The following is a 15,529-nucleotide window of genomic DNA, read 5'->3' as shown; positions in this document are numbered from 1 at the left end:
GATAGGGTTTCACGCATCTGAGTTGGAGTCAAAACATTAAAAGACGCACTCATTATGATTCATTTCATGGTATAATCGGCCTTAGCAAGTACTCATTTTACAGCGACAGCGACATCCCTGCATCAACATCAGCACAACGTCCGACTCACCAACAGCTTTCAAACTCCACCACTAAAGTCTCCTTTCTAAAGCCTCCGACCCTACCACAATCTGGCAAAGCCCCATTCTTCTTCAAATATATAAAAGCGACAATACCCTTACCACATTCAATAGAAATCTCTGCTCAAAGCAGAGTCGATTGTTAGATTCCGACTATGTCATGAGCATGTGTTTATGAATCACTCGAATAGTGAAGATATCAGGTGTTCGCGAAAAGGTTAACGTATCCTGCACCACCAGTGGCACCCGTCACAAACACATGTAAAGGCAAGTTAATTGTTCACCTGAAACAACACGGGAACATACCCCATGCAGCCACCATACCCGCCGCCATTGCTGGCCAGTCGAGCCCCGACGTTCATTCAGTTGGACCACCCTCTATGAAGGTTTACACTTTAATGAACTCACACAAAGTGAAAGTCCATTCTTAAGTAATCCCTAAAGGTAGACCTGAGGGCAAGAACTGGAACCTTCCTCGACACATTAGTAGTATAGAGTCAGTAGGCAGGAGCTCCTTTTGGTAGACCATGGTAGACCACCAGACTGAAAGGGCCCCCCCAGCCTATCGGAGCGAGCGCAAGGGACAGCGCGTCACAGGTGTGGAGGGAATGAAAGGTGTGTGTGTTTATAAAACAGAAAAGAATTCGTAAGTAAACAAAAGTAAAGGGTATTCAATAGAGCTAAATGTATAGCGTGCTGTCCTGAATAGACAAGCAGCCCAGTTTGAATCGAGCGCGCTTGATAACTCACGTGACCTCGTCGATTTAAATTGTTTATTGGTCATAATGGTTTCGTTTATTTCAGGCGTTAGTAGAAATTACAATTAGTGTACAACTCACGTAGTCGTTTCAAATTGACCGTGCTCGCGAGAGTGTGCGACTTGGTTTGATGAATGCAGGGTGTGTGTTGAAATTACAAGTACCACAATAGAGACGGGTTATGTCAACACGATATACGCCGGGTAATGTAGGTAGGGAAAAAAAAACCTGTTCGTCTAGCTGGATCAAATTCATCTTATACGGTCTACACGTTGTACATCACGAACGTTAGACAACCTATATAGAAAAAAAATACATAGAGACAAAATAGATAAGACTACGCAATCAGTAAGCTAGCGGTGTCGTTTAATTACATTTAGCGCGCAAGAACGAGGTAGTCACGTCACCCTGCATTGACTATAACGCTGAAGGCAGCCGGATTTCGAATCACCCCGCGCTGCGTACTATTGTGAACCATTTGTATAGAGGGCGTTCACTTATTCAGATCTGTCCCGACTTGCATAGCTGATGTTTCAACGCTAGCGTTTCCATTTAACGCGATGACAAATAAGCCCTACGGTGTGTGTGTTGAAAGTACGACCATACCACAATATGCATTGACTATAACGCTGAAGGCGTCTGGAAAGAGCTGAATGCAGTGCGCTCTGTCAACACTATATAAGGCAGAGCTATTTGGTCATTCTACAATATATAATACACCAGCCAACACTGTTACCGCCTTAGTCTGCTGAAAGCGTTCAAACTGACAACACGTCAATTGAGTTGCGCCCTCTTCTTCTTTTGGCTAATAGCGTTTTCAAGATGGATTCTCCAAAAGGGTGAGTTTATTTATTTTTTATTAAAATTTATTTTTGTTGTTGTAACATCCATTTCATTCGAAATGTCTCATACTTACGAATACATGTAAAAGTTACCCTATCTAACGGCGAAAATTAATTCATTGTGAACGGAACCTGTGTGTAGCTTTGGTCACTGTTTCAGCTGAAATATAAGTGATATTTGTTTACCAGTTACCTTTGTTAAATCTAGGAACTTTACCTGTCCCGTATGTGACCAATCATACCGGGACAGATCCAACCTGGGGCGACATATGCGCACAAGTCACAGGGGAGACAGATTCATTTGCGAGAAGTGTACAAAATCATATACAACTAAGTGGAAATTAAATCGCCACAAGTGTGCCTTCTCGCAGGGTGGAATGCACGAATACAGGTGTAGCGTAAGTTTTGAATTTATGTTTATAAATCTTAAGTTAACGCTCGTATGATCCCAATAGACGTTATTTCATAAGATCTTTTTTTTTTTTACACATATAGGAATGTCGTGTTAGTACAGCGTTACTAAGCCTTAAAATGGCACTGCCAGGGTTGGTTTTATGGTCATAGGATACGATAGATACCTTGCATAGGTTTTAATAAGATCTATTTTCTACAAACACAGAAATTTCCTTTTAGTGTAAGTTGTAAAATACTAGCGTGAGGTTCGTTTCTACGTTCATTGGATGAGCGAAATCAAGAGGGTTAGTAAAAGTTAACTTATACATGTTATACCTACAGAAATGCTCTGAAACATGTGCATCTCCCCGTGAGTTGGCCGTGCATTTCCGACTTCATTCCGACAGTAAGTGTGTTATTGAATCTGAACTGCTGGCATGAACATTATTTGATTAAAATACACCCATAAAGATTTCTCTTTCTAATACATTGTATAAGAAAATATAGGACGAAACAGAATCACCACGGTTTTAAAAAAAAAAATAAATTAATTTAAGTTTGATTTGAGCATGAGTTAGTTTTATAGACCATTTTATATCTCTCGTTATTAAAGGGTCCACTACCACAGAGCCCCAACCGTCCACCTCCTCCTCGGGGCTGAGCGGCGCTGAAATGAAGTCACCTGGAGGTATGCATATGATTAAGATATACATAACTATACAGAACTATAGCATCAGCTGAAGCCTAAGTCTATGCATTTCGTTCAGTTATTCATGATGTATACATTTCTTTCAACAGCTTCTTCCCGCCATGCGACTGAAGCCTTTTCATGTCGCACCTGCCACCAACGTTTTCTGACCCGGTCGTCTCTCTACCGACACCAAATGACAGAGGGACATCGGGTCTTGCCGTCCCAGTCCGGCAGTGGCGACGGGAAGGAGAACAAGCTCCAGGATCGTCCCTGGGGAGAGGATCCGGCCCCTTGGGACGCGGAAAATGGCCAGGTAGCGGAGCCCGGACTTCAGGAGGCCTATGACCTGAACGCTCCGTTTATCCTGGCCCCAGACCATCACGGGGACGTGCTTTCGACATTCAACGTTCCCGTGACCAATGTCATATCTATAGGTGAGTTGATGGAACGTGCCAGGGATATTTATCAAACTTTAAATTATAGTTTTAGAATGAATTTAGCGTTCGGTGTCATCTTGCGTCATGTGGAAACGGGGCGCTATCGCTATTTCCATCCCTACGTTAATGATGCTGTGTTTTCATCTCCCATCTATGTCACCGAGCGCAAGGGACTCGAGCGATTGCGTCAAGCAGTAGAAAGCCTAGATCTCCTCTCTCATGTATTGAAACAGCGTCCTGACACCAAATGGAAAACGGTTTTGATCACGAATGTACAGTTTTACGTGTACAGAACAAATTTTCCTCTCGGCCATCCTCCCTCCCCACTCCCGGCCTATATTAAAAACCACAAGGCTATCTATTCTTTAGATTGTAATCACCATGGTCAACTTTATGAGGACCACTTGTGTGCTTTCCGCTGCTTGGCGCTACATCGCAACCCTTCTGCACGGCGTTCTTTAGAAAAACCTGCTAGAGCTCTTTACTATCAATGGGTGGTATACTCTCGGGGTAAACTTTTTCCTTCTCTGGACAATGTTCGCCCCGAGGAGTACACCGGTCTTGACCCAGATCATTTTTCTCATTTCGAAAGTTGCTTCGGTGTGAACCTGTCTGTGTATACTCTCAACGAGATAGGGATAGCTCAACCCCTGTATAAATCTCGCGGCCGGTTTAACGATGACATCTTTCTAAACCGCTATGAATCCCATCTGTCCCTCATCACTGATATGAAAACATATTGTAAACGTTATCAGTGCCTCACCTGTGAAAAACTCTTCCGTCACAAAGCTAATTTTAATCAACACCAACGCACGTGTACGGGTCAAACGACCTTGTCCTTTCCCGGTGGTTTCCACCGGCGTACCAAAAGTGTCTTTGACGAGTTGGAAGAGTACGGTTTATCTGTCGAGTCCGGAGAGAGATTTTTTCCGTGGTTTATCGTGTTCGACTTTGAATGTTTGCTCCAGCCCATCGACCAGGGCACCGAGAAACTGAGGTGGATGCAGGAACACAGGCCCATTTCTGTGAGTGTGTGTTCCAACGTGGAGGGGTTTACCTCTCCTCACTGCATCGTCAATGCCGATCAAGAAGTATTGATCGGCGACATGATAGACTACATGTCTCAGATCGCCTCCAGAGTCAACGAACTCGCCACGGAAAAATGGAGTTTTCAGCTGGGCTACCTCAGAACTCGACTGGCTAATTTGCCGGAGTCTGGAGATGAGGAGAAGAAAGAGGGTGCTCCGGATAACCCTCTTTCACAGCTTTGTAAGCAACTCTCCAGTTTGTACGGGAAACTTTATGGGTACTGTTGTCAAGTCCCCGTACTGGGTTTCAACTCAGCTCGTTACGACTTGAATGTGATCAAGGAAAAGCTACCCAAACATCTCTCTCTCGACGATGCGGAATCTTGCGGGTTCACCGTCAAGAAAAACAATGGTTACTTGTGTCAAAGTAACGAGAGTTTTAAATTTCTTGACGTCACGCAATATCTCTCTCCCGGAACGAGTTATGCTCAGTTTCTGAAAGCATTCGGAGTTCAAGAGAAAAAGGGATTTTTCCCGTACGAGTATCTTGACAAGGTCGACAAGCTGGAAGAAACACGGCTTCCACCTTTGGGCGAGGCTTGGCATTCCAGTCTCAAACAGAAATCTGTCCTCGACGACGGCTTGAAATCAGTCGAGGACAATTATACCGACCTCGAGGAAGTCTGGAGACGGGAAGGGATGTCCACGTTTCGAGATTTCCTCGAGTGGTATAACAATTTAGATGTAGGCCCATTTGTCGAAGCCGTTCGAGCCATGCAACGGTTTTATTTCGAGGACGGTATAGACCTCTTTAAAACCACCATGTCGGTACCCGGTGTGGCCCGGCAAAAACTGTTCCGGGAGAGCGAGAGAGAGGGGGTCACCTTTGCTCTGTTCGATAAACAGAACAAAGATCTGTATCACACTATCAAACAAAATGTGGTCGGTGGCCCCTCTATAATATTCACAAGATTCCACAAAGCAGGGCAGACGTGCATCCGCAGTGATCCGGCTAAACCCTGTCGTCGCATCGTAGGCTACGACGCGAATGCCTTGTATCTGTGGGCCATCGATCAAGACATGCCCACAGGTCCATTCATACGGCGTCGGGTAGATAATCAATTTAAACCCGAGACGAGGGACAGGTACATGTCCATGTACTATTGGATGGATTGGCTTAGGGATTCAGAAGGTTTAGATATCAAGCACAAGTTAAACTGGGGTCGAGAAAAAAGGATCGGTCCGTACTTGGTGGATGGATTTATTCCAGACACCAAGAAAATCCTGGAATATAACGGATGTTATTTTCACGGCCATCCTTGTTTTCTCACCGAAAAGGCTAGGGCAGATCCTAAACTGAAAGATCTCTTGGAAAAGCGGTGCAAGAACACACTGTTGCGTGCGGAATTTATCCGAAGTCAAGGCTACGAACTCGTAGAAATGCGTGAATGCGAGTTCCTCGCCCAGTTGCGCAACAATCGTGATCTCGCTCGTTACATCCACGCCAAACGACCGACTTTCTATCGCAACAACAGAGGTGCTGTGAGCGAACGTCGGATCTTGCAAGGGGTGTTGACCGGGGAACTGTTTGGCATGGTTGAAGCAGACATTCATACACCCGAACAGTGGATCCCCGGACAGAACCCCCACGGTACTCGTCTCTCCCCTCGAGAGTATTTCGAGGAAATGACTCCCTTGTTCTGTAACGCAGATGTTCCGTTCGAGGTGGTGGGGGAACATATGCAAGACTATATACGGGAGAACGACCTAAGCACAAAACCGCGGCGCATGCTCGTCGGCGGTGTGAAGGCGCGTAAAATGATGATCGCCACACCTTTGTTGAGATGGTATCTCGAACACGGTCTGGTGGTCGATCGCGTGTATCAGGTCGTAGAGTACACTCCGAAACCGTGCTTCCAACGGTTTGTCAGTGATGTGTGCTCGGCGAGACGAGAAGCCGACAGCGACCCTAGCAAATCTATTCGCGGTGATACGGCAAAACTGACCGGTAATTCTGCTTACGGTTCAGTGTTGATCAACAAAGAGAAGCACCAAACCGTATCGTACGTGAGTGGTCAGACGGCGGCGAGTGATCAAGTGAACATACCCCAGTTTCGCAAATTGACGGAACTGGGAGATGAGTACTTTGAGGTGGAGAAAGCCAAGAAATTACTCCGCCTCGATACTCCGGTGCAGCTGGGATATTTCATCTTGCAGTACGCTAAGTTGCGCATGCTTCAATTCTACTACGATTTCATGGATGTGTACGTAGATCGTAGTGATTTTGAATACTGCGAAATGGATACGGATTCGGCTTACATGGCGCTCAGTGCGCCGTGTTTAGCAGAGGTGATCCGTCCCCACATGAAGCCAGAGTATGATCACCAATTACAGGGACTATGCGGGACGCTAGAGGGCGTCGCCATGCGTTGGTTTCCACGCACGTGCTGTTCCACGCACGCCCTTCACGATAAACGTACGCCGGGTTTATTCAAACTCGAGTACGAAGGAGAGGAAATGATTGGGCTCTGCAGTAAGACTTACGCCGTATCCCAATCCACTCTCGAGCGCATTCCGCGTCCCTTGTCGAGTTCGACGGTACAGACAGCGCAACGCCTCCTCCGTCGAGCCCGCCGCCAACGTTGCCATAAATCTAACAACAGCCGCCGTTCGAATCCTCCCTTGATCGGCAAAATCCTGCGCAAGGTGAAATTCTCTTCGAAAGGCATTTCCAAACGCACATTGAAAAACCCTCTAATTGCGTTTCGGCAGGTCTTGCGCACGAGAGTTCCTGGGGAAGGTTCGAACCGCGGATTTAGGTTAAAAGGCAACACCATGTGCACGTATTACCAGCGTAGACAGGGGTTGACCTATCTCTACTGCAAACGCAGAGTTTTAGCCGACGGCGTTCACACCGCTCCCTTAGACCTAGAGCTTTGCCCCTGGCCACGTAGTGACGACAGGTTGGATGACACCGACACCTTTTTGGCCGAACTTTTAGAAAATTTAGCAGAAAATTAAACAAACAAAAATAAGTCCCAAGCACGTTCCCTCAACTCCAGTAGTGTACATATTATAGTTATTTATTTATTTATTATTATGATTAGAAGCATATTGTGATAAACAAAAGTATTTCTATCAAAAGTATTCTCTTCGCTACCTGTGATATTTTGGTTTCTCAAATGTATTTACATGAATAAATCTATGTTATTTTGGAAAGAGTGTTGGTTGTCTTTTGTGCCATGTAGGTCTACTTTCTAGAAGTCGTGTATGAAATAATACATCCATTCGTATACGAGTCCCGTACCCACACGGAACAGAATGTACTATAAGTTCACTGCATAGTGCAAACTTATCAGAAAATAAGACTGGTTTCCTTTGCTGTAAAATGAGAAAATAAGACTGGTTTCCTTTGCTGGAAGCAAAAGAGGCAAAGTTAGTTTCATGGGCGCCATTCTACACCCTATAGTCTCGGAGGGCGATGCTATGCGCTATTATGTGTATTGTTAGCGAATTGGGGTGTGGGTAGGGTGCTTATTGTAGGCGCAAAGGGGACAGGCCCTTTAAGAGCGACTTCAGCGTACTACCATTCTATGTACCGCATAACATTCACACAAACAACACGAGACTGCCATTCTATCGATTCAGTGTTTATTACTAACAGTTCGTTAATGGCGATACATAAGACAGTATAGTCATTTTAATACACAGTTTCCAGTGGCAACATGAGACAAACTTTCTATCAATTCACGTTTAACACTAACAACAAGAGAGATTCCATACTATTTTACAGTTTCTAATGGTTTGAATTTCTTCTTCGCACCGGGAACACCGTCCCTCACTTTGCCACGCACGAACATGGGTTGAGTTCGTTTTCTATTGCCTTTTCCCACCTGAGAGAAAAAGGGTTGTGAGTTGGGTAGATGTTTCAGTTGACGGGTAAATGCTTGAAATCCAACATCTTTTATATCGTTACTGTGTAACACAAACTGTCGAATACTGTCAATCACATTAGAATGCTTTATAGGGTGTCCGTGTTTATCCAACCATTCGAGGTTAGCATTCCAGTTAATGCGGCCGAGCTCTTTTTGTTGGTTGAGATATTGCCATAGCGACACTAACTTTCCCTTTCGGTCGTTCGAGTGGACGCGTTGTAACAGTAGATATAAAACATCTTGACAGTATAGGAGGGGTGGGTTCGCTACTGTTGCATTCCCTCCTCCTCCTGTTGTTTGTGGGATATGTGAGGCGATGTTATCGTGGTTGGCCGTGTCCCGCTCAGCCGGTGGTTCCTCAGTTGTAGTGTTGTCTGGAGTCTGCTGCTGTTGCGGCATAGGGGCTGGTGGGGGTTTCAGGGCTGGAGGGGGGTTGGCTTCCATCTTCGGAGGAGGTTGGATCAGGCGATGGTACGTCTCGCGAGATAACAGGATCATGGGTTTCGTCATGTTCAGGTGCGAAATACCTATCGAGCGCTCTCACACAAGGTGGTAATATAAAGTGAAAAGAAACCAGCAACTCCCTTTTAGCTCTGTATCCTTCCCGTTTGCTGGCTAGTAAACGAATGATCTTTCTGTACCGGTACAAGGTCTTTTTCTCGCGATCCGTCACGGTAATGTGTCCGATGATAATGTTATGTAACAGCGTGATGATGGCCTTAAACTGGTTTTTGGACAGATGAGACAGTAACGTTTTACGCTGTACAGGCTTAGTCCGACTCAGTACGTGGAGAAAATCCACGTTATCTCGAATACACTCGCTCATGGTGTGAAGCGAACCTTTTTGTACGTATAACCTACAGGCCCGCCGTATGAATCGGGTTGGTCCACTCCAATACGCCAAGCTTCTTTAAGAGATGTGATGCACGCTTCCTTCGATGAAAACCACGTAGGGCTCTCTTTTAAGGTGATCTCTTCGGTATGGTGCGGGGTAGCTCTTACGGACAAGGTAGAGGGTGGCGGGTTACACACGATGGTCCAAAAGTAGACCTTGCTCATAGCGCGGCTGCTGTAAGACTGACTCGACTAAAGCGTGTTTATCGCTTTTTATTTGGGAAAATAGAGGGTGCAAAGTTCGCCGGGTAAGATGCCGGTGCGTAAGCGTCCGTATTCCGGGTCACTGTACGGCGAGGCGTCCACGACTAAATAACCGTATTTCCTCCCTTCCACGGCATCCTTGTAAGATTCCGAAAAAAACTTGCTTTGACCTGGAAATATTTGCGAGGCCAAAATCTTGTATTCGTGAGCGGAACGGGGATTGCTCATCAAGACGAATATATGCGTATTCACGCTCACCGTCCGTGAACAGGGACCTTTAGGGTAGACGGACTGTAGCAGATTGATTACGGTAATACCCAGATGATGCGACAAGGTGGTGTATACGTTTAACATGAGTTTACTGGTACATATGTCCATCATGAGATCGTCTAACACGAGAATCATGTTTTTGCACGACTGATCGGACCACAAACGTAGTTGGCTTTCGCTGGGCAAAGATTCGTGAAACTGAATGTTAGCAATAGATTGCTGCACGTCGGCGTACAGATCCTGCCACACCCCGTAACAGTACACGATGAGGTCGGGTGGCTTATCAAACACTGTACTGGCATTCTCTAACAGGCGTTTCGTCCAATAGGTCTTGCCGCTACACGTGCCCCCGATTACGGACAAGGTGGTAGGTGTGATGAAAGGGAGCAAACATTTCTCGGACATATTTCACGGAGTGTTTGTTTGAACTGATACATTCTGTCACCGGTGCGGGGTTATTTATGCAGCCCTCGGTACGAGTGGCCGTTGTTGACGTCTAGCCAGTCTTTGGAGAGCTCTTTGGGCTTCGTCTCTGACCTGTCTGACGTGTTCGTACTCGAATATAAACTGAATCAAGGGAGTATGGTTTAACAGGGTTCGCTTAATGCTTCTATTCGTCGTGTCGGGACGAGCGATACGTCGCAACATTCTCAAATAATGGTTGTGGGGATGAGGCTGTAAGAAACGACGATTCTCACCGCGTGTTACCGGGATGCGAGCATCGAGCAATCGCTTTACGATGGCTTTAGTACCCTTGATTTGCTCGCCGTTCATGCTGCGAATATCGCTCAAGGTTTCTTGGTAATCGTTCGACGAAAGAAGTTGTCTGAAAAACGTGTAATGTCGCAGGACGTATCTCGCCATGTCTGAATCGTACGGTGTCACACTCGACAATGACGCGTACTCGTGAGACTTTGATCTTAAATAATCATAAAAACCGTATAACCCAACTTACATAGAACCCTATACATACGTCCATGTCATATATAGAACTGAAACACAATAGACATTTTCTCTGTTTTTATTGACTCGTCTACCACTCTACAGGAGGAAAGATCGTGTTATATCGTAGAACACGTGAAACAGTACTTGAAATAGTCACAGATAAAGCGAGTCACATACGCATCATTGCGTGTTTTGTCTGTACAAAACATCTGTACGATATCTCGTAAACTAGCACTATTTCTACATTTCTGTAACGCGTAATATAAACAATAGAATCCACAAGCGCTCGAACTAGATTGCTGTAAAACAGACGTGTTATATCGATAACTGCGAGAATGTTTCTTGATAAAATATTCAAATTCACGATGATAGTAACTGGGTTTCTGTCCATAACTATCAAAAAACTCGGCGACTCCACACCCGTCAAAGTAAAAGGCAACCCAATGTTGACCCTCGCCCCGTGCTAGGTCCGTGTTAGCCACACATCCCCATGGTTTTCCACTGGAAGGTACGGTGATGTTAGCTAATGTATCTCTCGCGTACACACCCACCACGTGTGTACGGAGGCTGGGGTCGCTACGGATGGCACACTGTAACTGTCGTTTGTACATTGTCTACTTTAGAAACACGTTACGGCTTTGGTCGATTTCGATGAGGGCCGGAAACTTGGCCAGGGCGATGACGTTGAAGGTATGGGCGAGGGCTTGAGCAAACTGGACTTCTAGTCGTAGATTACCCGACTTGACCAGATTCAGATATTCCCCTCTGTCGCCTTGGATGTCTTGCAGGTTAAACACGTACAATGCATGACCTACGGAAAATTCCGTGCGGTCCAAGTTCAAACCTTTGTCTTTGCGCCATTCGTTATTCCAGTCGTACAGACCGGCGTAAGCCTCGACGTCGTTCGATTCTAACGGCCGTCCGGGTACACTGGTACCGTTCAAGTACAGTCCCATGCTTTTAACGATGTCGCCTTGGAAACAGAAGGGATTGACCGTGTACGATCCGTTCACCCCATCGGACCTCACCAAGGCGATCACGAGTCGACTGGGGACTTCGTCCTGAAACATGGCGTCCCAGTTAAAACTCAGACTGGACGAGGCGACCGAGGCCATTTTGATCATGGATCGTTCGTATGGGTACAGGGCGTTGGCTTTTTCGAACTGTTTGTTGTGGGCCACGATGAGAGCGTCGTTGATCCTCAGTTTGCATACTTTCAGGTACACGTCTTGCAGTTCGACGGTGTAATGTGTATCGGTCTCGTCGGACATCAAGACAAAGGTCGTGTTGGAGCGAAACAGTTTGAGCCCCACGTCCACGCCGTTCACCAGATGACGGTCGAAACCGAACACGTCTTCCATGAGGGGCCCCGTTAGGGTGAGCGACTTGCTTCCGGCGATAAAGCTTCCTCGATTGATGAGACCGTCATTGCTACCGGCATAGGGATCAGCGGAGTTAAAATCATCCACGGTGACACCCGAATCTTTGTAATACAGCTGACTGGTCAGCTGACTGGTCTTGGTATCGGCGCCGTAGTCGAGGACGGTTTCCATGAGAGCTTTGTAAGGGTAACCGGCATTGCTGGAGCTCACTTGTTGTCCCTGTAGGAACACGCTCACCTGATTCCACAAGCTGTGCAAAGTGAGGTTGACGGGCCCTACTTTTTCTTTATCGGCTAAGGGCGTTTTGTCGGTGTGAGTGACTTTGAGTTTGACGTGAAGTCGGGTCTTGCTCAAGTCGATGTAGTCTTTCCCTCCATTGGGTATGTGAAATTCCACCGGACTGGAATCGGTGATGACGGACAGGGGCCTTACGTTCTCGTAGTAATGTTGAAGGATGCTGGTTTGATAGGGTGGCAGTTCGAATAAATCTAAGCTATTTGGCAGGGCTTCGGAAAACTCTTTCTCCGTCAGTACCGACATGGTTACTGGTTGAAGATGTCTCTGGGGTCGACAGCGGGGGTATCTTTAAACTCGATGAAGGATCGTTTAGAGCTGTTACCCTCGCGACGTACTTTCTTCGATGTGACAATCTTGTCTCCTGCTTTGCGTTTTATAGCCTTAGTTCGCTTCTGAGCCGCCACGGCTCTCTGGACCACGTTCTGATTGGGTGACGTCATTGTTACGTTCAATTTAGAGTCGCGGCTGGGTGATACTTTGGCTAGGGGTGCGATGGGAATGATTCGCGACCTGGGTCGACCTTTGATCAGCTGTTTGCCCTGATGCTTACTTCCGCGATCTACTAAAAAGTCCACAAACTTCTTAGTGTCGGGAATGTACAGTTTCCGTTCCATCGTGCTTAAGTCAGAAAGGGATACCGTCGCAACACGAGTGATACGTTCACGGTCTCTTTCAGAAATGAATGCGATGTTCCTTCTGCACACTTTATATACACTTCGATTTCTGACGTGTCTCTCACGATAACGGGTAAGTACCATGGCTGGTGAAAATAATAATTGGGTCCGTCTCTCAGATCAACTCGTCTCAATAAAGGTAGATAATTCTCACCCACGTGTGAACTGTCGCACAGATTACACAACACGTCAATGGTGGTATTATTGATATCTTTCAACTCGACTCGGCCTAGTTTCATTTCTAACAGAGCCACCATCCACATGCCCTCCAGTTTCAAATGTTGAGACAGTTTCACCCGGAAACGGTAAGGCGTGTTGTCCGGATAATACTCCCGGGAGTCTGCACTGTTAAACACGATGTATTTATCCATTTTACTTGTCCTTCACTTCGCTTGCTTCTACCCAGGAATCGAAACTGGATGGCCAGCCTGCCCACCTGACTAAATAGTACAATTTCCCTTTATCTTTCTTTTTCTTTAACACTTTTTCGATATCCCATGCAGCATCTAAATCTTTATCGACACGCTGTAATTCTTCTTCGTAAAAGCGTCCCTTTAAGAACTGGTCGTGAAAATCTTTCAGCGTGTATAAAGGAATACCCTGTCGTCGATAACGGGCTGCTACTTTAAATAACTCTTCCGTCCATCTCAAGTTGTGTTCCTTAGCGAAAGGTTTTCTCAAATAATTGATTCTCACGATATTCCCTATTTTATATTGAAAAGGACGGATCTTGTGTGTCATGTACGGTGATGGTTTCGTGTATAAATGATTCCATACTTTGACTTCATTTCGCTCATTCACATCTGCAGGAGCCCACTCGCCTAAACTTCTGTGTACGGTGTGATTGTAATTGTACACTAGATCGGACAGCACGTCCACATAGCGCTCGGTGTTCTTGTGTGTCAGATACCTCGCTATGAGTGACCTCAACGTTCGAATGACTCTCTCGGCGTAATTCGCTTTAATGTCTTCGTTCTGAGTGACGAACAGTTTGATCGACTGGCGCTCTATAAAATCCTGGAATGCCCCTTTAAATTCCGTACCTTTGTCCACTCTGATGGTTTGTGGCTTGCGACCGTGCGACCAAATGTCTTTGAATGCCTCGACAGTGGACTCGGGTTTCTTGTTTTTTAAAGGGGCTACCCATAGATAGCGCGACAAAATGTCAATGGCTATCAGCACGTAACGTATACCATCGTTCACTTTAACGTAGCGACTCATGTCCATCAGATCGACATCCCACTGCTGATCTATTCGGTTGACGAGTACTCTGAGACGTTGAAATTTGCGTTTCACCGTCTTATGAAGCGTGTAAGCATCGTGCTTGTTCAATTCGGTTTTTACCTTGGACACGCTAACCGTTTTCCCACGTCTTTTTAAACTTTGTTGAAATTTGGAGGCACCGTAATACGCTCCCGGGGACTTGGGATTAAAGTAATAGCTCTCTAACTCTTTCTGACGAGACGACGACGACGGTGTTACACGTGACTTACCAGACATGTTTCTGTTTACCGAGGTAAACTCAACTGCGACCGCCCCATCCGCGCACACTCTCTTTATATACACAGCAATGATAAACAGACACATGCATTGTTCAATACTATTATTATTTATTACATACAAGGCAAACATGAGTGTACAGCTATTGAGATGCTACTTCGGATTATATACAACAGCATACCGTTCACCGGAATGCTCTTTCTAAATACAACATTTTCCATACACGGTCCTGTATGTCTTTTAACCAGTCACCCGTTTTGAAGTGAGTGTCCAGATGGTCCTTACACCGATACTGACAGATAGCGTGGGAAGACACGCTGCTTAAGCTTGGATCTTCGTGAATCAATCGAATCCATTGATCAATCACACGATCGTCATTCACTTCGTCTAAGGCTGTATTTATGTATTGGTGTATTTTGTGTTGGTCAGACAAGTCTTGACAAGTATGGTATTGACTGTCAGTTTGTTCAAACATGCAACTGAAACACAGTTGGACGGCGAGTCGTTTGATAATTTTACACAGTTCCACAGTATAGCATAGCGTCAGTAACGACAACATGTAGTCAGTGACTTCAACCGATTCCACTTCATCTACGACGATAGCTTTCATCTTCTTAGTGATGATTCGTTTTAACTTCTTATCCTCGTTGGGGACTTTCATGTCGGCATCTTGTATACAATGTTCCCGATGTTGAAACCATCTAGACGACTGTATAACGACGGTTTCGTGGATTCGATCGGGTTCGCGTTGCACGTACTTCCAGGTGAAGAAAGTCATTCTGTCACTCGACATTCTATATAGGATGGAAGTTTTCTTTCTCGGCTAGCATGCAGGGAAGGATGCGACTCGTAAGGAAGTCTCATGCCTGAATGAAACAGTATGCGTGGTGTACTTTCTTTTTATATCTGTTATATTTAGAAAATGATATCACGATGCACTCGACGTATAGTCTGCACAGTCATAGTTCATTATAACGTACACATACTGCGTGGATTGTATGCCATACAGTCATCCAGTAGCGTCCTGACTTTGAGCAGCTGACGCCATTCTTCTTGCTTAAGAGCCATGCCTTTGCGCGTCGGTTTTACTTCCCGTTCGCCATCGGGTAGCCACCACTGC

The 15,529-nt window shown here is 45.8% G+C and overlaps 3 protein-coding genes across 3 annotated transcripts; 1 reads left to right on the top strand and 2 right to left on the bottom strand.

Annotated features, from left to right (window-relative positions):
• Window positions 1-1,373: 1,373 nt before the first annotated feature.
• LOC124127210 lies at window positions 1,374-7,525 on the top strand. Its single transcript, XM_046490661.2, has 5 exons — window positions 1,374-1,756; window positions 1,968-2,157; window positions 2,495-2,558; window positions 2,766-2,840; window positions 2,951-7,525. The coding sequence occupies exons 1-5, from the start codon at window positions 1,740-1,742 to the stop codon at window positions 7,327-7,329; spliced, it is 4,725 nt and encodes a 1,574-aa protein (XP_046346617.2). The 5' UTR covers window positions 1,374-1,739; the 3' UTR covers window positions 7,330-7,525.
• Window positions 7,526-11,170: 3,645 nt separating this feature from the next.
• On the bottom strand, window positions 11,171-12,478 carry LOC124127207. The gene has a single exon (XM_046490659.2). The coding sequence runs from the start codon at window positions 12,476-12,478 to the stop codon at window positions 11,171-11,173; it is 1,308 nt and encodes a 435-aa protein (XP_046346615.2).
• An 803-nt stretch (window positions 12,479-13,281) lies between these two features.
• Window positions 13,282-14,409, bottom strand: LOC125377336 (SCAN domain-containing protein 3-like). The gene has a single exon (XM_048390369.1). It carries the CDS (start codon window positions 14,407-14,409, stop codon window positions 13,282-13,284), a length of 1,128 nt encoding a protein of 375 aa, XP_048246326.1.
• Between the last annotated feature and the right edge of the window lie 1,120 nt (window positions 14,410-15,529).

The sequence above is a fragment of the Haliotis rufescens genome, unplaced genomic scaffold, assembly GCF_023055435.1.
Source record: "Haliotis rufescens isolate VD_foot unplaced genomic scaffold, xgHalRufe1.0.p SCAF_9, whole genome shotgun sequence".
Taxonomy (NCBI): Eukaryota; Metazoa; Mollusca; class Gastropoda; order Lepetellida; family Haliotidae; genus Haliotis; species Haliotis rufescens.
Note: the sequence above shows the minus strand (reverse complement) of the source record. Positions and strands in the feature narration are given on the sequence as shown.